Source organism: Bufo gargarizans, chromosome 5, assembly GCF_014858855.1.
Source record: "Bufo gargarizans isolate SCDJY-AF-19 chromosome 5, ASM1485885v1, whole genome shotgun sequence".
NCBI lineage: Eukaryota > Metazoa > Chordata > Amphibia > Anura > Bufonidae > Bufo > Bufo gargarizans.
In genome coordinates this window covers 389,187,340-389,214,055 of record NC_058084.1, presented here as the reverse complement: position 1 = coordinate 389,214,055, position 26,716 = coordinate 389,187,340, and the positions used below count along the sequence as shown (strand labels likewise).

General features: G+C 41.3%; 1 protein-coding gene across 1 annotated transcript in view; it reads right to left on the bottom strand.

Moving 5' to 3' along the window:
• Positions 1–23,176, bottom strand: part of LOC122939470 (solute carrier family 40 member 1-like) — a 57,154-nt gene extending 33,978 nt beyond the window's left edge. The window contains exon 1 of the mRNA XM_044295542.1: positions 23,080–23,176. Coding sequence (XP_044151477.1) covers positions 23,080–23,176 — 97 coding nt within the window. The remainder of the gene's footprint in view (positions 1–23,079) is intronic.
• Between the last annotated feature and the right edge of the window lie 3,540 nt (positions 23,177–26,716).

Here is a 26,716-nt window from a genome sequence, read left to right as displayed (position 1 = left end):
ATGCGGTCCGCCCCAGGAAAGGAAGACCAAGAGTCACCTCTGCTGCGGAAGATAAGTTCATCCGAGTCACCAGCCTCAGAAATCGCAGGTTAACAGCAGCTCAGATTAGAGACCAGGTCAATGCCACACAGAGTTCAAGCAGCAGACACATCTCTAGAACAACTGTTAAGAGGAGACTGTGTGAATCAGGCCTTCATGGTAGATTATCTGCTAGGAAACCACTGCTAAGGACAGGCAACAAGCAGAAGAGACTTGTTTGGGCTAAAGAACACAAGGAATGGACATTAGACAAGTGGAAATCTGTGCTTTGGTCTGATGAGTCCAAATTTGAGATCTTTGGTTCCAACCACCATGTCTTTGTGCAACGCAGAAAAGGTGAACGGATGGACTCTACGTGCCTGGTTCCCACCGTGAAGCATGGAGGAGGAGGTGTGATGGTGTGGGGGTGCTTTGCTGGTGACACTGTTGGGTATTTATTCAAAATTGAAGGCATACTGAACCAGCATGGCTACCACAGCATCTTGCAGCGGCATGCTATTCCATCCGGTTTGCGTTTAGTTGGACCATTATTTATTTTTCAACAGGACAATGACCCCAAACACACCTCCAGTCTGTGTAAGGTCTATTTGACCATGAAGGAGAGTGATGGGGTGCTGCCCTAGATGACCTGGCCTCCACAGTCACCGGACCTGAACCCAATCGAGATGGTTTGGGGGTGAGCTGGACCGCAGAGTGAAGGCAAAAGGGCCAACAAACGCTAAGCATCTCTGGGAACTCCTTCAAGACTGTTGGAAGACCATTTCAGGTGACTACCTCTTGAAGCTCATCAAGAGAATGCCAAGAGTGTGCAAAGCAGTAATCAAAGCAAAAGTTGGCTACTTTGAAGAACCTAGACTATGACATATTTTCAGTTGTTTCACACTTTTTTGTTATGTATATAATTCCACATGTGTTAATTCATAGTTTTGATACCTTCTGTGTGAATCTACAATTTTCATAGTCATGAAAATAAAGAAAACTCTTTGAATGAGAAGGTGTGTCCACACTCATCTGGGGATGAGAAACAGAAAGTCTGTGTGGTTATTTCATTGCTTAAGGGGGATGCGCAGTATTGGGCTTTTTCTCTGCCGACCGGATCACAGTCTCTCCGGTCGGTGGATGAATTTTTCGAAGCTTTGGGTCTTATTTATGATGACCCTGATGGGACATCCCGGGCCAAAACCAAGCGGCTTTGCTTTTGTCAGGGAGATCATTCTGCTGAGATTTATTGCTCTTAGTTTAGGAGGTGGGCTTCGGATACTGAGTGGAAAGATCCGTAGCCAGTTTTGTCAGGGGTTATCAGGGAGGCTGAAGGACGCTTTGGCCTTTCATGAAACTCCTGTGTTTTAGGTTGACTATGCTCCTGCAGTTTTCCAGCATTTTGTGAATAACTTTTTTTCATCACCTTGTAGGGAGGTTTGTAGCTGCGTATTTGGATGACATACTTATTTATTCTCCAGACGTTGAGATACATCAGGATCATGTTAGACAGGTGTTGCAGATCCTAAGGGATAATAAATTGTATGCAAAATTAGAGAAGTGTGTTTTTGCTGTACACAAGGTGCAATTTTTATGATACCTGTTGTTGCCTTCGGGTTTTCGAATGGATCCGGAGAAAGTCTGTGCTGTATTGGACTCGAATCGTTCTGAAAATCTGAAGACTCTTATGTGGTTATTGGGGTTCACCAATTACTACCGAAAATGCATTAAGAACTATTCGACAGTGGTGAAACCCTTAACTGACAGTGTGATCTGATTCGGCGTTGCGAGCCTTTTCTGCGGTTAAGGAGTGCTTCTCTTTTATCACAACCTTTCATTGGGAGTAGGAGCAGTTTTATCGCAGGACCCGTCACCTGGTAAATGGCGTCCATGTGCCTTTTTCTCTAAAAAAAACTCTCTTCCGCAGAGAGAAATTACAATGTGGGTAATAGAGAGTTATTGGCTATTAAGTTGGCTTTCGAGGAATGGCGTCATCGGTTGGAAGGGGCGATTCATCCGATCACGGTGTTCACAGATCACAAAAACCTGGTTTACCTGGAGTCGGCTAAACGACTGAACCCGAGGCAGGCCAGATGGTCTTTGTTTTTAACCAGATTCAATTTCACTGTCACTTATCGTCCTGGGGTTAAGAATGTCAAGGCAGATGCCTTGTCACTTAGTTTTCCTGGAGGTGGTGAATTTGAAAATCCGAGTCCTATTCTGTCGGAAGGGGTGGTGATATCTGCTCTATACCCTGACGTAGAGGCGAAGGTGTTAGAGGCCCAGGAAAACTCACAGGATTCTTGTCCCTCTGGGAAATTGTTTGTGCCATCGAAATTGCGTCACAAGGTGTTTGAAGAAAATCATTGTACAGTTCTTACGGGACACCCTGGGAGCAGATCTACTGCTGACCTCATCTCTCGTAGATTCTGGACGAACGGACAGAGGGCACTAATCAGAGCCTGGAGACTTACTTAAAGGGGTTCTCCGGGAATTAAGAAAATGAAAATACTTAAATATTACTTCATTATAAATATATTCCCAAATACCTAACAGTTATAATAACTCATTTTGTCAGGGGAGAAATCATTAGGAGAAACAATATGGCCGCTGTCCTATTAGTACACACAAAACCTTTCCTAATCACACAGCAGAACAAGTTACTTCACAACACTGAGATAAAGACCTGCCTCATCCTCCCTCTCTGCTTGTCTGGGATTATGATCTGAATACAGATAAGATCTTTAGCTGAATCTCTATTGGAATTGAGTTCATGAGCAGATGTAGCTAATGAGCAGCAGCACTTGTATGAAATCTTCATTACTACTGTCTGTCCTGTTCGTCCTCTCTGTACTTCATGTCTCCTCATGAACTCCATTCCCACAAAGATTCAGCTGAATATCATATTAAACTGTATTCAGGATCATAATCCCTGACAAGTAAGAGAGGAGGATGAGGAAGCTTTTTACCTCAGTGTTGTTAAGTTAACTTGTTCTCCTGTGTGATTAGGACAGGTTTTGTGTGTGCTAATAGGACGGCGGCCATTTTGTTTCTCCTAATCATTGCTCCGTAGACAAAATGAGCTATTATAACTAATGAAAGGTATTTGGGAATATATTTATAATAAAATAATATTTACGTATTTTCATTTTCTTAATTCCCGGAGAACCCCATTAAGATGTTTTGTCTCTGAGAACCAGGAGGAGTGGTCCTCGTTTTTGTCTTTGGCAGAGTTTGCCATAAATAATCGTATACAGGAGTCCACTGGTAAGTCGCCGTTGTTTGGGGCATATGGGTTTCATCCGCAGTTTGGCACATTTTCTGGTTCAGATACTTCTGGTATTCCTGAGGAGGAACGTTTTTCGTCATCAATATCATCTATATGGTGGAAAATTGTAAATAACTTGATGAATATGGGCAACAAGAATAAACGTGTGGCTGACAGGAAACGTATGAAGGGTCCGGACCTAAGAGTGGGCGCTTTGGTGTGGTTGTCCACAAGAAACATTAAGTTGAAGGTACCGTCTTGGAAGTTGGGTTCAAGGTTTATTGGTCCATAATAAACTGCCATTATTAATCCTGTAGCTTTTCATCTTGAACTTCCGTAGGTTCTGAAAATACATAATGTGTTTCATAAATCTTTGTTGAAGATATATGTTGAACCTTTGGAGCCGTCTTTCTTGCCACCCTCTCCTGTCATGGTGGACGGTAGTTTGGAATTCCAGATCGCCAAGATAATTGACTCTCGAGCTCTCCATAGATCTCTTCAGTATATCGTTCCCTGGAAGGGTTATGGACCTGAGGAGAGGATGTGGGTACCAGCATCTGACGTGAATGCCAGTCGTTTGGTGAAAGCCTTGCACAGGTCTCACCCAGATAAGGTCAGTCCTGGGTGCCCGGAGGTCACCCGTAGAAGGGGGGTACTGTCATGGACGTACCGAGACATACGGATGTCCCCGCGACAGTGAGTGGCAGGAGATCTGTGAGACTGGCAACACATGGTTTGATTTGACATGTTTACTTTGTGGATCAATAGCCGTCTGTGTTGTTTTTGGTACTGACCACACCCTTAACTTCCAGGTGTTGCTTTTGTGGTCATTTACCTTTCCCTATTTATAGTTTCTCCCATAATGCTGTGCGGTTTATAGCTTCAGTTGGACCTGTGGATAGCTAGTGTTTGGATCTCGGCTGAGTTCCTGGTGCTGCCCTAGCTTCTTGGAAGTTAAGTGTTACCTTTCCCTTTTGTATTTTATTTGGACTTTTCTGAGTGTTGCATTTCCTTGTTGTTTTTAGCGTTGATCACGAATATTCGAATTTTTATCGCGAATATCGGCATTTTGAGAATATTTAGAATATAGTGATACGTATTCGCAATTTCGATTATTTAAGATTTATTTTAATCAGTACACATGATCCCTCCCTGCTTCTAGCTTGTGGGCAAATGAGAAGGCTGCAATATCTTTGACTAGGAGTAGTGTTGGTTGCGAATTTTTATTGCAAATTTTTCAATTGCCGATTTCCGCAATCAAAAACAGAATGACTGGATATAACGATTTCTCGAATTCGCGAAATATCACGAATTTGAATATTGCCCCTGCCACTCATCACTAGTTGTTTTGTATTAGACCTATGGGTAACTCCTGTTCATCCTTCCTTTTGGAGGAACAGGTTCTCTCATTCCTGTCACTAGTACCAGGGTCCGTTAGGGTTAGATAGCAATTTAGATATTCCTGTGTATGAACTCACCTACCTTTGGGGTTTGTTCATACTGGTAGTCAGGGCTTTGGTCTAACTCTGCCCAATACCTATTTATACACACCCAAACGTGCCCAGTCCCCTTACTGCCTCCACACAGACGTTATACTTACATTGTGCCCCCTCACAGTAGTTATGCCCACATTGTGCCTCTTTTACTGTAGATATGCCCACACTGTGCCCCCACAGTAGTTATGCTGCCATTTCAGTAGTGCCACTTCTATTAATAAAATTAACCTAGGCGTTCCCTTGATCTGAGAACATCCTGTGCTTCCCAGCAGGCATGATGTGGTCACAGACACGTTGCTCTGTGTAAAAGGAACGCAGGCTGATTCCTGGGCCTGCACACTCCTCCTTCCTTCTACACAGACCAGCAGCGTGATGTGTAACTGCATTGTCTCTGACAGCTCCCTGCTTCACTATTGCAATCAACGGTCTCTGTGAAGATGAGAGCGGGACATAACTCTGCCCTCCGAGGACCGCAGGATGGCCACAGAAATCTCGGCCTGTCCCGCCTGATCCAGGACTGTTGGGAAGTATGCGACAACAAAATAAAGAAATAACCAAATTACGTACAGAAGCCTCAAGGGGACAAGTGAAACATAGATAAAGTCCACATATAATAATACAGTTGCAAGAAAACGTATGTGAACCCTTTGGAATTATATGAATTTCTGCACAAATTGATCATAAAATGTGATCTGATCTTCATCTAAGTCACAACAATAGACAATCACAGTCTGCTTAAACTAAAAACACACAAAGAATTAAATGTTATCATGTTTTTATTGAACACACCATGTAAACATTCACAATGCAGGTGGAAAAAGTATGTGAACCCTTGGATTTAATAACTGGTTAAACCTCCTTTGGCAGCAATAACTTCAACCAAACGTTTCCTGTAGTTGCAGATCAGACATGCACAACGGTCAGGAGTAATTCGTGACCATTCCTCTTTACACCTCTTTGAACTGTTTCAGTTCAGCAATATTCTTCGGATGTCTGGTGTGAATCGCTTTCTTGAGGTCATGCCACAGCATCTCAATCGGGTTGAGGTCAGGACTCTGACTGGGCCACTCCAGAAGGTGTATTTTCTTCTGTTTAAGACATTCTGTTGTTGATTTACTTCTATTCTTTTCTGTTGTTGTCCTGTTGCAACACCCATCTTCTGTTAAGCTTCAGCTGGTGGACAGATGGCCTTAAGTTCTCCTGGAAAATGTCTTGATAAACTTGGGAATTCATTTTTCCTTTGATGATAGCAATTCGTCCAGGCTCTGACGCAGCAAAGCAGCCCCAAACCATGATGCCCCCACCACCATACTTCACAGTTAGGATGAGGTTTTGATGTTGGTGTGCTGTGCCTTTTTTTCTCCACATATAGTGTTGTGTGTTTCTTCCAAACAACTCGACTTTGGTTTTGTCTGTCCACAGAATATTTTGCCAGTACTGCTGTGGAACATCCAGGTGCTCTTGTGCAAACTGTAAACGTGCAGCAATGTATTTTTTTTGGGACAGCAGTGGCTTCCTCTGTGGTATTCTCCCATGAAATCCATTCTTGTTTAGTGTTTTACGTATCGTAGATTCGCTAACAGGGATGTTAGCATATGCCAGAGACTTTTGTAAGTCTTTAGCTGAACTCTAGGATTCTTCTTCACCTCATTGAGCAATCTGAGCTGTGCTCTTGCAGTCATCTTTACAGGACGGCCACTCCTAGGGAGAGTAGCAGCAGTGCTGAACTTTCTCCATTCCCAGACAATTTGTCTTACCGTGGACTGATGAACAGTAAGGCCCCTTTCACACGGGCGAGTTTTCCGTGCGGGTGCGATGCGTGCGGTGAACGTATTGCACCCGCACTGAATCCTGACCCATTCATTTCTATGGGGCTGTGCACATGAGCGGTGATTTTCACGCATCACTTGTGCATTGAGTGAAAATCGCAGCATGCTCTATATTGTCCGATTTTCACGCGACGCAGTCCCCATAGAAGTGAATGGGAAGCGTGAAAATCGCATAGCATCCGCAAGCAAGTACGGATGCGGTGCAATTTTCACGCACGGTTGCTAGGAGACGATCGGGATGGAGACCCAATCATTATTATTTTCCCTTATAACATGGTTATAAGGGAATATAATAGCATTCTGAATACAGAATGCATAGTAAAACAGCGCTAGAGGGGTTAAAAAAAATAAAAATAATTTAACTCACCTTAGTCCACTTGATTGCGAAGCCCGGCATCTCCTTGTGTCTCCTCTGCTGAACAGGACCTGGGGTGAGCTGCTGCATTAAATAGGGGTTAAGGACCTTTGATGACGTCACTCCGGTCATCACATGGTCTTTTACCATGGTGAATCACCATGGTAAAAGATCATGTGACGTACCATGTGCTGACCGGAGTGACGTCATCAAAGGTCCTTAACCTCTATTTAATGCAGCAGCTCACCCCAGGTCCTGTTCAGCAGAGGAGACACAAGGAGATGCCGGGCTTCACGATCAAGTGGACTAAGGTGAGTTAAAAAAAATGTTTTAACCCCTCTAGCGATGTTTTACTATGCATTCTGTATTCAGAATTCTATTATTTTCCCTTATAACCATGTTATAAGGGAAAATAATACAATCTTCAGAACATTAATCCCAAGCCCGAACTTCTGTGAAGAAGTTCGGGTTTGGGTACCAAACATGCGCGATTTTTCTCACGCGAGTGCAAAGCATGACAATGTTTTGCACTCGCACGGAAAAATCGCGCATTTTCCCGCAACGCACCCACCTCTTATCCAGGCAAAAAAACTGACGCCCGTGTGAAAGAGGCCTAAGGCCTTTGGAGATACTTTTATAACCCTTTCCAGCTTTATGCAAGTCGACAATTCTTAATCGTAGGTCTTCTGAGAGCTCTTTTGTGTGAGGCATCAGTCACATCAGGCAATGCTTCTTGTGAAAAACAAACCCAGAACTGGTGTGTGTTTTTTAGAGGTCAGGGCAGTTGTAACCAACACCTTCAATCTCATCTCATTGATTGGACTTCAGTTGGCTGACACCTCACTGCAATTAGCTCTTAGAAATGTCATTAGTCTAGGGGTTCACATACTTTTTCCACCTGCACTGTGAATGTTTACATGGTGTGTTCAATAAAAACATGGTAACATTTAATTCTTTGTGTGTTATTAGTTTAAGCAGGCTGCGATTGTCTATTGTTGTGACTTAGATGAAGATCAGATCATATTTTATGACCAATTTGTGCAGAAATCCATATCATTCCAAAGGGTTCACATACCTTTTCCACCTGCACTGTGAATGTTTACATGGTGTGTTCAATAAAAACATGGTAACATTTATTTATTTGTGTGTTATTAGTTTAAGCAGACTGTGATTGTCTATTGTTGGGACTTAGATGACGATCAGATCACATTTTATGACCAATTTGTGCAGAAATCCATATCATTCCAAAGGGTTCACATACTTTTTCTTGCAACTGTAAGTGTGGTGTCCTATAGAGTCACCTCGTTCCTGTGAGATCAATAGTGGGATCTGTAGCAAAGAAATACCAGACAGAAAAAATGTTTCCTTGATTCTTCTGTACTTTCTAATGTTATTTCTTTATTTTATATCACTGTATGTGTGTTTCCAGCATCATTATATTTTTTTATATATTTTGTTATATATATGTTATATTTTTGCTTTACTTATTTCCTGTACTATCATTTTCATGTGTCTATTTAGGCCATGACCAAGGTCTATGATAGACCAAAACACTAGTGTCGGCCTCCATGTGTGATTGCTGGAAATACCAATAAAATAAGCTGAATTATTGCATGACAATTTGAGTGGCGTGGTTATTTTTTTCCACATGGACACAGAAGTATTCCAAGTCCGACCACTGACAAGCTTCCTATGTAGTACTAGAGTGACAAATGCCACAGTCCATTACCAAATACTGCCGCCAGCAGCACAAAATACATCCCCAAAAACTTCCACTGGCCGGCCGTGAGGTGGGCAGTGGCCCACCGGAAAATTTTTCTGCAGGTCTTTGGCCAATCCACCCCTGGACACAAATATCAAATTCCTGGACAACCCCTTTAATACTTATTCATAATACTGCTTAATGTACAGCTCTACAGTGCCCATGTAAAACTTCCATACAGTACTTATAGAATATGCTTCATAGTGAATGCTATGTAAATAGCAACTATGGGTGAGTTTCATTGCTGGTCTTTATATCTCCTGCACTGTCGGATGATCCACCACATTTATGACGAGGCGCAGGCCTCATCATAAATTAGGCGCATCCTCCAGCAGATAATCCATCTCTGCTGTGAATCTCTGGAGGTCCTTCAGTATTGTCTCTGCTGTCTGGCAGTTTTGATGTCCAGCCCTCTCTTGACAAGTTCTTTCCATTTTGTTACAATGGGTTTAGTGGCGCTCCGTGGAACGTTTAAAGTTTGGGATCTTTTTTCTTTTTTTTATAGGCAACTTTGTCTCTGACCAGTTTGGAGAGCTCCTTGGTCTCCATGTTGCTTGAAGAGTAGTGTTGCAGGCTCAGGGACCTTTTGGAACAGGTGCACTTACACTCACATCATGTGACAGGTCATGTGACACTTTGCACACAGAGGGACCTTACTCCACTAAGTTTGTGTCTTTTGAAGTTAGTTAGTTAGTCCGGGCCTTATTTAGTTGTTTCATAACAAAGGGGAGTGTATAAATATTCACTCACAACTTTTAATTTTGTCACATCCGTTACATAATTCCAGATTGTAATGCAACAAAACAGGAAAAACACCAAAGGGTGGGGGGAAGGGGGTTAAAACTCTCTCTCCGTGACAGTATGTATAAGCGACGTCTTTAAATGACTGTTGACAGAAATTTGGCACAATAAGTTCAATTTATTTTATTTTATTTTATTTATTTGTTCAATCTTTTTTAACATTTTTTTACAAAATTCCATCTTACGTTTCTTTTTTTTTTTTTTTTTATGGGAATATTTCCCAGTGAGTGTGAAGGACAAAGCTTTCCTTTATCTGTCTTTGCACTCTGGGATCTGTTCCCACAATAAAAGCTTGGCTGGTGAACTTTGCCTAGTGTGCCAGTCAGCTCCAGTGTGTAATATTAATTGCAGACTAAAGACTCACACGACAGTTGTTTTTTTGCGGTCCATTTTTCAAGGATCCGTTGTTCCGTATCTGAGTTTTTTTCTCTCTGATTTAAGTTCTCTTCCATTCTGTTATTCCACAAAAAATATCCGTATGGTTTCCGTATGCAATCAGTTTTTTGTGGATCGGAAACGGAAACAGAAACTTATTAATCACCAAAGACATAAGCAATATGGGCTGGGCATAGCATTTCTACAGTATGGATCCACAATATATGGATAAAATACGGATGCGGACCCATTGACTTGATAGGGGACTCGGACTGTGATTTGCGGACAATAATAGGACATGCACTACTTTTTTGCAGAACGGAAATACGGAAACGGAATGCACACGGAGTACCTTCCGTTGTTTTTGCGGACCCATTAAAGTGAATGGTTCTGCATACGGTCCCCAAAAAAACCCGGAGCGGAAGCGGAAAGAAAATACTTTTGTGTGCATGAGCCTTTACTCAACAGCTATCTGGGACATGCATGGAATAAAATTACTTGTGTTACATCAGAGGTGAAAGGCTAGATCAATGATGGCTAACCTCTGGCAGTCCAGCTGTGGTGAAACTACGACTCCCAGCATGCTATATTCATTTCTATGGTGTTCTGAGAACAGCCAAGCCTGTGTGCATCTTGGGAGTTGTAGTTTTACCACAGCTGGAGTGCCGGAGGTTAGCCATCACAGGCCTAGATGATGAGTGTAAAAATCTAAACAATCTAACTGGCTTCCATAACTGTCCATGTGCCACCTTAGAAAAAAGCCCCCCAAAAATCTGCATTGACCATGCATTAAACTAAACGAGAAAAATAAAACACAAGAGAAAACATTATGCGGTGGTTATAGAGAGTATTCACCACATGGACTTATTAACTGAGTTAAATGGGTGACTCTATTAATGCGTAGTTCAGCCTCATCTAGTTGAATGGGACTAAAAGTCTATATTAGACACAACCCATTCACAAAATGTTGCCAAAAACTCCCTCATTCTTGCACAACCCCTTCAGGCTATGTTCACATCTGCATCAGCCAAGGGCTCTGTTCAGAACCTCCACTGACAGTTCTGGTAGTTTTGAATAGCATTGCAAGTAGTGCTATCATTGCGGTCAAAGCAACAAAAACCACAATGGAACCCATTATTCTGTAAGTCAATAGGACTGGTTGTTTGATATACGGTACCTGCTTCTATTACAATTATGTGAACAGAGCCTCAGTATACCTTGGTATTTCCACGCCATAGTTACAGAAGCTTCTGTTTAATCTAACAGCCTATTAGAGATGAGCGAATCGAAGCTGACAATGTGGAATTCGATCCGAATTTCAGGAAAAATTTGATTCGCACTAAAGCCGAATTTACTCGCGCTTCGTTGTAACGAATCACATTTTTTCCTAAAATGGCTGCTACACGTGTTAGGACATGGAGAAAGGATCTCTGGGAAGGCGGAATCACCCATAATGCCATGCATGCAGCCAATCAGCAGCCAGCCAGTCCTGTGATGTCGCAGCCCTATAAATAGCGGCAGCCATCTTGGATTCTGCCATTTACCAGTGTACTTAGTGGAGGGAGAGATGTCTGCAGGTGCTAGTGACAGTGTTAGAAAAAACTTTATTGAGCTAAAAAAAACTATTTACAAGTGCAGGGAAAGATTATTCAAGGTGTACGAAAAGGATAGGAAGGAATCATTCCACAGCTTTTATGTTGAAAAGGGTTCAGTAGGGGAAGTGTACAGCCTGGGTAATAGGAACATTCCTATTACACCTTGCAGCACTGACTGTGGATTCAAATTGCCATTATACAGCTCTGTAATTCCAGCAAACTGTTCTTATTAGGGTGCAAGTGCTGATTGTTACAGCCATTAACAGTGGTTATTACAAGGAAATATTTATATGTCTTATTTGCCCTTGAGCGGTGCAGTTATATGTTCTAAAGCATTTTTTGGCTTATATTAGTGGGGAAAAAAGGGTTTATTCGCTGTTGTGTGTAGTGCTAAAATTACTGCCCTTTTTGTCGTGTATTAGTGGCAAAAGTAAAATATATTTGCCGCTCAGCGGTGCAGTTATCTGTTGTACAGCCTTTTGTGGCGTGCACTAGTAGAAAATGAAAAAATATATTTGCTGCTCAGTGGTGCAGTTATCTGTTCTAAAGTATTTTTTTGCGTGTATTAGTGGAAAAATAAAAAATATATTTGCCGCTCAGTGGTGCAGTTATCTGTTGTAAAGCTCTTTTTGCCCTGTATTAGTGGCAAAAGAAAAATATATTCGCCTTTTGTGTAGTGTAAAAGTAGAAAAAAATTAGGTCCTAACTGACGTTCAGTGGTGCAGTTATATATTCTAAAACCGTGTTTGCCTTGTATAAGTGGCAAAAGAAAAATATATTTGCCGTTCAGAGTTGCACTTATATGTTGAAAAGCCTTGTGTAGTGTAAAAGTGGAAAAAAATAAGGGCCGTTCAGCGGTGCAGTTATATGTGGTAAAGCCCTTTTTGCGGTATGGACCGAATTACGTAGTGGTGAAATTTTTTATGTGAAACAGGCTTTTTGGGGGGGGAAATTGATGGGTGATTGTAGACATCCTTTTGCTGTATGGACCGAATTACGTAGTGGTGAAATTTTTTGTGTGAAACAGGCTTTTTTGGGGAAAATTGATTGGTGATTGTAGACCTCCTTTTGCTGTATGGACCGAATTATGTCGTCGTGGGTCCTGCAGTAAACATAATGAAGATGCTGATGACAACACACCAGCAGACTTTGTCTTTACCATCTATCCACAATTAAATCAAGCAGCTTCAGTAAGTTGAAAATATTCATGTGTTTTTATCTGCTCCGTCTGCATCAATCTCCACAGCACACAAGACATGACGGAAGAGCCTCTGCTTTGGAGTCCACGTCCAGTTTCTTAGAATCAGGAGTTCCATCAGAATTGTGCGTAACATTCTTGCTCCCTGTGCAAAGCCATAACAAAATAACTCCGTAGGCATGCACATCAAAGGAAGCTGAAGCTGGTTGCCGCAATTTTAATTCAGGAGCAGTAAACAGCGGGAAGCAAATAGAGGTGGTGGAACTCCGCTGCGCTGTATCTCTTGTGAAGTCCATGTCTCTAACTATACCCCTCTCGCGATTTACAGCAAATACATTATTTTCATGTAGAGATCCAAGAATTATGTTGGAGGCATGTAGTGTATGCAAGCCATGTTTGACCCCTCTCATCACTCTCACACTGTTCGGCACCTGGTTTGCCTGGGCGAACGGAGTCACCCAGGGTAGGAACTGCTCCGTGTCCTTCGGCAAGAAATCGAATCCTGGCTTTCTCGCAACAACTTAAAATCGGTACCATGGTGACCGACAACGGGAAGAACATGGTGTCGGTGCTGCGTCAAGGAGGGCTGAGCCAAGCACCCTGCATGGCACACGTGTTCAATCTGGGTGTCAAGCGGTTCCTGAAGTCTTCCACCCATCTGCAAGACATCCATGGCCAGGAAACTTTGCATGCACTGCAGACACTCGTACACTGCAAGGCACACCCCTCCATGAGCTGCAGCAGCAGAACAGCATCCCACAACATAGGCTGACATGCGACGTTTCCACCTGTTGGAATTCCACCCTCTATATGTTAGACCGACTATACGAACAGAGAAAGGCCATCAACGATTTCTTGATGATCCAAGCAGACAGGAGATACTGCTGTTACCTCCACAATATGTCACCTTGCCACTCTGTGGCCTCCTGATGCTGGCACCACCTCCAGACTCTGTCATTGGGCCACTCTGTGGTCTCCTCATGCTGCTTCCACCTCACCACTATGTCATAGGGCCACTCTGTGGACTTCTCATGCTGTTCCCACCTTCCCCACTTTATGACTATTCTACCTTTTTGGCTTGGCTGACATCATCATTTATTTGACCCTTCTTCTGATCTGTCAGAAGGAAGGAAAAATGAGACGCACAACGGATCCTCTCTGTGTAGCAGCTGTAAGGCCTGCATGGTCCTATTAGAATTGGCTTATGATTTGGTAGCCAAAAGCAGGAGTGGATACAAAACACAGAAAACATGCAAATATTCAATTCACGTGTCATCTCTGTTTTGGATCCACTCCTGTTTTTTGGGGCATTAGCAATACTGATAGATTACTGACCAATGCTGTCCGAGTGAAGGCGGATGCTCCACAGACAGGATCCGTTTTTTGTGGGTTATTGTTCTGATGGATCAGAGGAAGGGCAAAATAATCAGTGACATCAATACAAACTTTCTGCTGACACCCTCTCCACTCTGTCGGGGGCTCTACTTGAATAAGCTTTTAATGGAACAGGTTCTGTAGACATCTATGTGGAATCAGCTGACGACAGTGTAAAAGGCGTGTGCTTCTTCTTGGAGCTAAAATCGACCTGTAAGGCTGAGTTCATACTTGAGTTATTTGGTCAGTTTTAGCCCCGTGACTGCCCAAATAAGTGAATTGTGCAGTGATTCTAAGAGCTGTCATCTGCAAGTCATATGGACTCACAGTATTATTTCACTACCAAAGCAGACTACCTATGCGTGTTACTGCAAGGCACAGTGTTCTACACCACCATAAAGGCTCTCTGCAGCCAGGAAATAGCCGTTTCTTAACGAAATTTGGCGCAAATATATTCGGTTTGAATCAAGTTTTTTCAAAAAAATTCAGTGATTGGCAAATTGAATTTTAGAAAAATTCACTCATCTCCACAGCCTATCATAGGTTTACCCATCATAGATATTCTCATACCTACTCTTACCTATTGTAGGTATTGTCTTACCTATTCTTACCTAGAGAAGACATTGTCATATCTACTCTTACCTATCATAGTCATCGTCATACCTACACTTACCTATCATAGGCATTGTTGTATCTACTCTTACCTATCGTAGGCATTGTCATACCTTCTCTTACCTATCATAGGCATTGTCTTATCTACTCTTACCTATCATACAGACGTGGACAAAATTGTTGGTACCCTTTGGTCAATGAAAGAAAAAGTCACAATGGTCACAGAAATAACTTTAATCTGACAAAAGTAATAATAAATTAAAATTCTATAAATGTTAACCAATGAAAGTCAGACATTGTTTTTCAACCATGCTTCAACAGAATTATGTAAAAAAATAAACTCATGAAACAGGCATGGACAAAAATGATGGTACCCCTAACTTAATATTTTGTTGCGCAACCTTTTGAGGCAATCACTGCAATCAAACGCTTCCTGTAACTGTCAATGAGACATCTGCACCTCTCAGCAGGTATTTTGGCCCACTCCTCATGAGCAAACTGCTCCAGTTGTGTCCGGTTTGAAGGGTGCCTTTTCCAGACTGCATGTTTCAGCTCCTTCCAAAGATGCTCAATAGGATTGAGGTCAGGGCTCATAGAAGGCCACTTTAGAATAGTCCAATTTTTTCCTCTTAGCCATTCTTGGGTGTTTTTAGCGGTGTGTTTTGGGTCATTGTCCTGTTGCAAGACCCATGACCTGCGACTGAGACCAAGCTTTCTGACACTGGCTAGTACATTTCTCTCTAGAATTCCTTGATAGTCTTGAGATTTCATTGTACCCTGCACAGATTCAAGACACCCTGTGCCAGACGCAGCAAAGCAGCCCCAGAACATAACAGAGCCTCCTCCATGTTTCACAGTAGGGACAGTGTTCTTTTCTTGATATGCTTCATTTTTTCGTCTGTGAACATACAGCTGATGTGCCTTGGCAAAAACTTCGATTTTTGTCTCATCTGTCCACAGGACATTCTCCCAGAAGCTTTGTGGCTTGTCAACATGTAGTTTGGCATATTCCAGTCTTGCTTTTTTATGATTCGTTTTCAACAATGGTGTCCTCCTTGGTCGTCTCCCATGTAGTCCACTTTGGCTCAAACAACGACGGATGGTGCGATCTGACACTGATGTTCCTTGAGCATGAAGTTCACCTTGAATCTCTTTAGAAGTCTTTCTAGGCTCTTTTGTTACCATTCGGATTATCCGTCTCTTAGATTTGTCATCAATTTTCCTCCTGCGGCCACGTCCAGGGAGGTTGGCTACAGTCCCATGGATCTTAAACTTATGAATAATATGTGCAACTGTACTCACAGGAACATCTAGTTGCTTGGAGATGGTCTTATAGCCTTTACCTTTAACATGCTTGTCTATAATTTTCTTTCTGATCTCTTGAGACAGCTCTTTCCTTTGCTTCCTCTGGTCCATGTCGAGTGTGGTACACACCATATCACCAAACAACACAGTGATTACCTGGAGCCATATATATAGGCCCAATGGCTGATTACAAGGTTGTAGACACCTGTGATGCTAATTAGTGGACACACCTTGAATTAACATGTCCCTTTGGTCACATTATGTTCTGTGTTTTCTAGGGGTACCATCATTTTTGTCCATGCCTGTTTCATGAGTTTATTTTTTTACATAATTCTGTTGAAGCATGGTTGAAAAACAATGTCTGACTTTCATTGGTTAACATTTATAGAATTTTAATTTATTATTACTTTTGTCAGATTAAAGTTATTTCTGTGACCATTGTGACTTTTTCTTTCATTGACCAAAGGGTACCAACAATTTTGTCCACGTCTGTAGGCATTGTCTTATCTACTCTTACCTAGCGTAGATCTTGTCATACCTATTATTACCTATCGTAGGAATTGTCATACCTACCCTTACCTATCATAGACATTGTCATATCTACTCTTACCTATGGTCGGCATTGTCATACTACTCTTACCTATTGTAGGCATTGTCATATCTACTCTTACTTATCATAGGCAGTGCCATACCTACTCTTACCTATCATAGGTATTGTCATATCTATTATTACCCATCGTAGGCATTTCCATACCTACTCTTTCTTGTCAGGTGTATGTACATCTCAGACACAACACTTTTAAGCTGAGATCCAGTGATTTCTATGGCTTTTGTTTAGAATTCCTGTGATGGTAATATCTAAAAGCTGCTGAATGGATTTTGCAGTTACATAATTTAGGAAATCAATGGACAACTCTACCACTGTAATTTCCTAACCAGTGTAATAGACACCCTCTGGAATGGATTTTGCCCGCATCCTTTCCACTAAAGGTCTGCTTGGTCAGAAAAAGATTGTTAGTTAATGACCATAAACATACTAATACAAATATGCCTAATAACTGGGAACCTGAAAATACCCAGCAACTCCCAGAATCTGGATCTATATGCAGAACTTCAGAACTACAACTTGTAGCATACCCTGAAGGCTGCAGAAATTGTGATTCTGCAATATTGGTAGAGCCACAGGTTGGAGACACTAATAATAACAAATTCATGTATTCAAGTTATTAATGCCATATTCATACCCTTTTTATATTCCTTATATAATATATGAAGGCCTTCAAATAAAAAATATCTTCTATGTAAGTAGGCCAACTGGGCCTTGCAGCAGTGCATTTATTGCCTTAATATAGAAAACTGCCCCGAATGTGAACCCCACAGCCAGATGTGAAAAGTGTTCATGAGTTCCAAGAAACAGCATAAACAATAAACTGACCCATTTCTGTTCTGTGTATAATAGAAATATGATGACCTGTGAAAAATACAGAACATGACTTATTGAATGTTTGAAATATTTATAGTAGAAATGCCACTAATAGCCATTCCCATAAATAATAGAAGAGACAGCCATTACATTGAAATAACCTACAATAAAGGAAAAGCATATATTGATATTACGCACCCAGATAGAAATGTTGGATTGCTGCAAACCTCAGCATGCAGTTATGTATCAGGCAGCTATATAAATGATTCAGGTGTGGTCTGATTAGGCACTGAGTCCTACCACAAGAGGTCAAAGTAGTCCCCTGCTGCCCTATAAAAAGGCTTTAGGCCTCTTTCACACAGGCATCCCAGATGTGCTCCAGATGCGTCACGTGTGCATTGCGGGAAACCCCTGCGAGTGCGCACGCAATTTCGGTCAGTTTTGACTGCGATTGCATTGCGTTGTTTAGTTTTTATCGCGTGGGTGCAATGCGTTTTGCACGCGCGTGATAAAAAACTGAATGTGGTACCCAGACCCGAACCCGGACTTCTCCACTGAAGTTCGGGTTTGGGTTAGGTGTTCTGTAGATTTTATTATTTTCCCTTATAACATGGTCGCAGCCGGTATCGTCTTCTTTCTTCTTCTTTCAGGACCCGCAAAAGGACCTTTGATGACGTAATCTCGCTCACCACGTTGTGAGGGCAGTGACGTCAGCGCAGGTCCTGCTGAATTAAGATCGAAGAGCCTTCTATCTTCATTCAGCAGGACCTGCGCTGACGTCACCACGCCCACCACGAGCGCGATTATGTCATCAAAGGTCCTTTTGCAGGTCCTGAAAGAAGAAGAAAGAAGACAGTGCCGGCTGCGCGATCAAGTGGATAAGGTTAGTTCATTTTTTATATTTTTTAACCCCTCAATCGACATTTTAGTAAGCATTCTGTATTAAGAATGCTATTATTTTCCCTTGTAACCATGTTATAAGGGAAAATAATACAATGAATTTACTTTAATGGGGTCCGGGGTTGCTCATCCCTATCATCTCCTAGCAACCATGCGTAAAAATCGCACCGCATACGTACTTGCTTGCGGATGCTTGCGAATTTCACGCAGCCCCATTAATTTCTATAGGGCCTGCGTTGCGTGAAAAACGCAGAATATAGAACATGCTGCGATTTTCACGCAACGCACAAGTGATGCGTGAAAATCACCACTCATCTGCACAGCCCATTGAAGTGAATGGGTCCGGATTCAGTGCGGGTGCAATGCGTTCACCTCACGCATTGCACCCGCTCTGAAAACTCGCCCGTGTGAAAGGGGCCTTACTGTTGAGTCAAGATTCTGTTTGCGATCCGATGATGGTTGGGTTCCAGTATAGAGGCCTTGTGGTGAGCTCTTCAATTCAGCCTTTGCTTTTGGGTAACACAACACCCCATTTGCTGGTATGATGATCTAGGGAGCCATTGCATACGACATTTGGTCACGAACTGCTCAGAGATACACTGATGAGCAAAAGGGTAACAATGTTTTCAACTTTTGAATTTCAGGCTATATATCTCTTCCACTACACCATCCACTACAGCTTTGATCGTGAGACTACCATCATTTCATAGACATTCATCTTGGCTATCTCATACATAAATTGACTTGCAACTATTTAGCATATGATTAGTTATGCAGATTCTTGTCATGTAACTGCATTGCTACTGTTTTGCTCCTAGTGGTATACTACAAATTACAACTTGTTCTCATATTCCCTAATACCTCAGTGTGTTATTAGGTTGGACGAAACAAAGGGAAAAGGACTAATGGATCAAGAAATTGAAGGAACTGTCAAGTTTGGTGGAGAAAGTCTGATGAAATGGAGTTGTTTCACAGTCAAAGGCATTGGACACTCTACCAGGATCAATGGTGGTCTCAATGCTGAGTTATATGTGAGTATCCTACAAGACGAGTTAGTTCATACACTTGAGTACTATGGGTATAAAAAGGACGACATAGTGTTCCAGTAGGACAACGACCCAAAGCATATGTCGATATTGGCAAGGAAATGGTTCAATGACAATGAAGATGAGGTGCTGGATTGGCCCCCACACTCCCCAGACCTCAATTCGATCGAACACTTGTGGGTAGAGTTGAAGAAAAAGCTGTATTCATACCCAAGTGAGTCGACCAGTATGCGCTAACATTGGGATAGTGTAGAAGAGACCTGGGAACAGATTTCGGTTGAGATATGCTTTAATCTGATCGAGAGTATGCCCAGAAGTTACATGACAAGAATCTGCATAACTAATCATATGCTAAATAGTTGCAAGTCCAATTTATGTTTGAGATCGCCATGATGATTGTCTATAAAATTATGGTAGTCTCACATTCGAAGCTGTAGTGAATGGTGAGATATGGAGCCTGAAAGTCAAAATTGTTATCCTTTTGCTTGTCAGTGTATGTACAGGACATTCTGCAGCCCCATGTGTTGCCTCTCAAGGTAGGGCTTCCAACTGGCATTTTTCAGCAGGATAATGTTATCCTTATCAACAGCAAGGGTTATCGAGGAATGTCTTCACCAGATTGCAATACTTCCTTGCCCTGTCAGATTTATTCCCGATCAGGCATTTATGGGACCAGCTGGGACTCGATCTTCAGCAACCTACAAGTTTTCAGAATCTACAGGCCCAGCTACGACATCTTTGTGCAAATGTGCAGCAGAACCATACAGAACCTGTATGCCTCCATGCCCAACTGTATCTCATCTTGGATCCAGGCTAAAAGTGGTCCGACAGGGTACTATAGCCTCCTTTTAATTGTACAGCTTTACCCAATAAACATATCCTTTCTCTCCGATATTGTAATCACTTACATATATCATCACTGCATTCACATTTGATTCCAAAAACTCCTCCTTGTGGTCAAGTGTCCCCAGATGGCACATGACTAAATAATGACATGCCGCTTGGGGACACCTCACAGCTGAAACCAGTCATTGGCTGCTTCCAGTCCCCACACTGTAGAGTTCTGGATGGAACTATCCTCAGCATTGACATGTCCCTTGGGGACACTTGACAGCTGAGGCCAGTCACTGGACACTTGGGGACATTGTCAGCAGGGTGGGTTTGAAATATGAAAAAGTGCGAGAGGGAGAGTCTAGTATGCTACTCTGGGTTTCTGTGTAATATATGTATTGTCTAGGGAGTAGTCCTCATTACAGAGAATGCCTAGTGTGCATAGAACATGTGCGGAGTATTGCAGGCCAGGTAACGCCCCTCTGGGTTTCTGAGAAAGATATCCAATTAGCTTTCCTAAGAAATATCTGATGCCAGCAGATGTAAGATGTGCTAATTTTCATATATTTTTCCCAGAAACCAAAGGAGCGTTGACTGGCATTTGATACTCCACATGCATACTCAGCTCTCCATAAGAAGAAATAGTACCCCAACCAAGGCCTCTCAGACAGCCAACCAAATTTTCTTTGCTCATCTCCATTAAATGGCAGTTACCCAGAAAAGGCTGGGTTCGAAACACTCAGTTTTCCTTTCCTTTTAAAAGGAGACTAGCTTGCATGCCTCTTTTCCAGAGAAACATTGAGTGGGGACTCAAGCACAGCAATAGATTAAAAAAAAGTCTATCACTACAGGAAAAGCTACCACCAAAGACTTATTGGATAAAAAATAAATTAATGATCTATGAAGCACAAGCAGGGAAAAGATAAAAAATCTTGTTATGAAAAAGCACTGATTGAAAAGTTCGAGGCTACTACTGGGGGAAAATCGTATTATGAAAAAGCACTGATTGAACAGTTTAAGGCTATCACCAAAAACCTATTGGAACACGAAAGGGGAAATTGATCTTTGAAGCACAAGGAGGTATATATAAAAATACATACTAGAGATGAGCAAATCAATTTTATCAATTTAGAATTCAGGATGAGATAAAAAAAAAAAAAAGAAAAGAAATCTAACAAATTCAAAGATTTTGCAACTCATTTCAGGCAAACCAAGACAGTATGGGGAAAAACATGCAATTCCGCAGTTTTTCTGAAAGGATAAAAAAAAAAGCTTTCATAACTACAGCATAACCTTCCAATCATTGCTCACCCATTTAAACTGACTTCCTAGCACAACTAGGATAATAGCCACTCCAGAACAAAAGACTTTTATCAGAGCAAAGCAAACAGAATTGGCTTTACTAGCCGAGAGGCCTTGGGGGACCTCTGCGATGGATACCATTTCTATTATGGAGTCCACTTAGTATGTGATGACTATTGTAAGCGGAGTGATGCTCCTCTTGGTTTATAGGAAATATATGCAAAGTAGTATGTCTAACATAAGCTGGCATTAGAAATAATTACTTTATCTTTTTCATCAGGAAAGCTAATTTGCATATTTTTGGGCTTTTGGGGAAAGAAATGGTAGAGATGGTAATTATTTCTGCTGCCAGCTGATGTCAGATATGATAATTTGCATATATTTTCCTAGAAACCAAGAGGAGTGTTGCTTGGCCTACAATAGTCAACACGTATATTAACTGGTCTCCATAATAGGAATAATATCCACCCAGAGGTCCTCCCAGGTCTCTCAACTAGAACTTTTATCTGCTTTCCTCTGATAAGGGGCTTTTGTCCCGAAAGAGCTAGTTGTAGATATGAGGTGGGCTTAGCTATTCTCCTAGTTATGCTTTATAAGTCTGTTTAAAAGGCAGAGCAATGATGGCAATGCTGTAGTTGTTAAAAACTCAGCTTGTGTAATCCTTTTTGAAAAAAAGCTGAATTGTGTGGAATGAATTGCAAAATATTTTGGTTTTTAGAATCCAATATTTTTTTTAAAAAAATTCTGCATTAATTCAAATTGATAGACTCTTATCTAGTTTGTATATTTATACATATCTCCTTGTGCTTTATAGGTCAATTTTCCCCTATTTTATTTTCCAAGTTTTTAGTGGTAGCCCCAAACTGCTTTATCATTTTATGATTTTCCCCTAGTGATATCCTCAAACTGTTCAGTTAGTGCATTTTTATAATGATAATTTTTATCTATTACTGTGTTTCTGTCCCCACATAATGCTTCTCTGGAAAAAAGACATGTAAGCTAGTCTCCTTTCCAAAAGGAAAAGAAAATTGAGTGTCTCATACCAGAAACCCAGCTCTTTCTGGGTAACTACCTTTTAGCATAGCTGAGCAAAGAAAATTTGCTTGGCTGCCTAATAGGCCTTGGTTGGAGTTTTATTTCTCCTTATGGAGCAATAAAGCTGAGCATGCATGAGTAGCATTGTGAGCCAGTCAATGCTCCTCTGGGTTTCTAGTATATATGAAAATTATCTTACGTCTGCTGGCATTAAATAGGATTAGGAAAGCTAATTTGAATATCTTGCCCAGAAACCGTCGGCTCTTCCCTTCGTCCCAGAAAAAATATAAATCCTAGGAGACCAGAGAATGTCCTATACTTACTTTCAGAGCAATTGGAGCATATGGGATTTGGGTAGAATCGACTGGTACCTGAATTAAACTTTTTCAAAAATTAGACTAATCGGACAGAATTTTTTTGAAGAAATTCACTCATCTCTAAATATATAGCCAGTAGTGGTACTTCAAAGACAACAGCATAAATGTATTTTAAAGCTACAATTTTTTCCCAGCTTTTCCACAAAATAGAAAAACAGATATGAGCAAAATTTTTACCAAGTAATTTCTTCTTGCCCTTCTCTTGTGTACTAGGAGGCTGTGCTTCTGCCCTTTCATTTCCAGGACCCTCAAATTCTTCTAATTCTTCCAGCATTGCAGATTACTACATACAAAGGAAGCAGCCATTTCAATTTACATGCACTGGCAACCATGCAAACTTTAAATCGTGAAACATAAAAACTACCAACACAATTGCTTGCATCTGGATTTGTTACTAAATGATGGACTGTGCACAGTAGTTATCATTAAGGCAACATGACAAATAGTATATTCTTATAAAAAAATATATACCTAAAAAATCATCAGTTATGCCTCTTGTGTAATCTTTAATCTAAACTAGGCAGTCAAAGATAAAACAATTATAAACAGTAATACTAAGCGCTATAAAAATGTAAATTATAGATAGGTATAAACAAGCAATTAGTACCAAATTACCAGTGCTCAAATATTGTACTATTAATCTTATAGTCGCGTTTCGAACTTTGCAAGTCCGGTCTTTAAAATAGTTATCATTTAGGAACTCGATTAACTACGTAATGTCTAGCACTTACCTACTAATTAAAATTAGAGGTATATTATAAAATTTAAGAACATCTCTGTGGTACTTACCATCCACACACAGCATCAAAACTCTCATGTGTCCTAATGTGTTTTTCCAAACCGTTGCTGGAAACTGTTTGACAAACGGAGAGAGGACCTCCCAGGCATGGAAAGATGAAATTTCCAAAAAGAAAAAAAAAAAGGTGAAGGAAAAGAAAAGGGATGAGATCACTTTATGAAACTTACATGTACACTTGCTAACATGTACCCCATTGTGTGAAAATGCTGGAGGTGCAAATGTTTCATGTTTGTTGTGAAAAGGACAGCCAGCACTTTCTGTCACACGTGACAGGCTAGTACAATGTGCTGTATCCGGGGTCATTCTGAGCTATGGGAAAGCAGCGGCTGGAGACAGGCTATGCATTGACAGCCTGGGATTTCATTTTTACAACACAATGGGAAAAAATGCTGGGCCAATGCACGCAATCAGTCAATTATATGGACACAAGCCTCTCCTCTCCCTGCAGCACTTATGGCTGTGTGTCATTTTACCATCCATAATCCTAAAGGGGTAAATTGTAGTAAAAATCTCAGGTATATTCAATAGTATCATCATATCATACAGGAATGTTCAGTCTGGCTCCGTCGACATTATAATATGACTTTATCATATTTGCAGCAGTATAGCTAGAAGATAATCTACTTGTAAGTTTTGGCCTGTGAGAAGAACCTCTGCAGATATTTATATCAATTTAGGGATAACATAGAAACGTTGCACAAACTGAAATCTGCTCTATTAAATATACATCTTCAGTATGTCCTGATCCACACTTGAGCTGGTGTAAAAATCTTCCAATCATCAAAATAAGAAAAAAAAATGTATGTCAATAGTGGGTGCAGAGGTTACACTCACACTGGGGTCTGTGGGGTATCTTGAAGGGGACCAACAGCAACATGCAAAGACTGTAATACTTATGAAATATTGTTTGCCAAATACAGCATGCTCCTAGTTCAAACATTTTTTCATATATGTGAGGATCTCCCAGTAATACATGCTGGATATGAGGTATGTGTGTCCAGGTTGCTTCTACTTTCACTAACTCTAAAGCATCGGCATAACTTCATTCTTGGACTGATTCCTGCTTCTATAGCTCACAAGAGGTCCCCTCTCCCTTGTGCTGACACTCAGTGATGGTGAGAACTATGTGATTTTCCTCCCTTTGCAGAGATTGCCACAGGTGCTCCATTTTATCTGTACACTTGTACATAGCCTATGTGATTCTTCCCCTCCAAAACATCCTTGTGTGGGTGCTTTCCTCCTATCTACAGCCTTTGTGAGCTGTCCTCCTTGGATGCTCCCCTCTGATCTGTCCTGTACAACCTCATCCTCCCCCTAGTGCTATCTCTAACACTGAGAAAAGAGAGAGGGAGTGGGAGAGCAGAGAGAGATAGAGAGAGAGAGAGAGAGAGAGAGAGAGAACAATCAGAAAGAGAATAAGTGCTCTGATGGATTTAGGTCAAATGCAGCACCACCAGCATGGTGAAGGACTTACACACCGCAGAAGCAAAATGGTAGGACATTTTATTAAACACTAATTAGGAAGTTGCCTAGTTTAGCATTTAAGAAGCAAATCAACAATAGAAAAAAAAAATCGGTGGATGGTGTGTATAGCTTTAACATCTTTTATTGTAATTTTGGGTTATACAGTTCTTGCATGGAGTCTGGGTAAATAGGTTGTCCTTTGTTAGTAGGCATGAAGTAAGCCTTACAGCAAAGAGGACTTTATTTTCTTGTCAGACATAAGTTTCAAAAATAGGATTGAGGAGGGAAGGATGGTTGCTACCTGTGTGTAATATATTGTTTTCGTCCGCCTCTCACTTTACTAACTCTTATTTCCTTCACTTGATTTATGTTCCACATTTGACCCAGTCACAGAAGAAATCTCCAGGATCCTATCTTCTCACCCTACAGCCTGCACTATTGACCCTATTCCCTCACACCTCCTTCAGTCTCTCTCCCCAGTGGTCACTAATAAATTAAACCCCTCTCTCTCTCTCTTCTGGTATCTTACCCTCCTCTTCAAAACATTTAGTCATAACCCCTATTATTAAAAAAAAAACTTCTCTTGACCTATTCTGTACAAATAACTACAGATATGTCTCCAATCTCCCCATTATCTCTAAACTCCTGGAACACAGGGTCTACTCTTATCTCATATATCGTCACTCTATTAGCTCTCGCCATGACCCCTTACAATCTTTTTTCCGCTCTCTATCTTCTAAAGAAACTGCCCTCACCAAAGTGACAAATGACCTCCTGACAGCTAAATGCAATGGTTACTACTCTGTACTAATTCTTCTGGATCTCTCTGCAGCATTTGACACTGTAGATCACCATTTCCTATTCAGCATGCTCCAATCTATTGGCCTTAAGGACACTGCTCTGTTTTGGTTTTCTTCTTATCTCTCTGGCCAGTCTTTCAGCATGTGATTTTCTGGTTCTACTTCCCCTTTCTCCCTCTTGCTGTTGGGGTTCCTCAGGGTTGTCCTAGGTCTTCTCCTCTTTTCTTTCTACACTTCCCCTATCAGACAGACTATAAGCATATTTGGTTTTCAGTACCACCTGTATGCTGATGACACCCAATGATACAGGATTGCATGTCTAGAATCCCTTAATAGGAAATTGCTTTCCTGTGTGCGGTAAGCACTTTATCTACACCAAAAAAGGGCACCTTGTTTGGGATGTATACACTGTTCAAGTGTAGTTAAAGGCAAACATTTTTCACATCCGCACACAGGAAAGCAATTTCCTATTAAGGGATTCTATACATGCAACAGCAATTTTATTGTATATTTATTGAAGTGTCCGTGTGGTCTACTATATATAGGCGAGACCTCCATGCGGATGAAGGATCGCTTCTCTAAGCATAAATCGACCATATGAAAAAAGAACCTGCTTCTACCTATCCCGCACCACTTTGATCGCTTTAACCACAACATTTCGCAGCTGCGCTTCCAGATCATGGAACATGTGCCGCAACCTCGCAGAGGTGGGGATAGGGTTAAGATGTTGAAGAAGCGTGAATCCTATTGG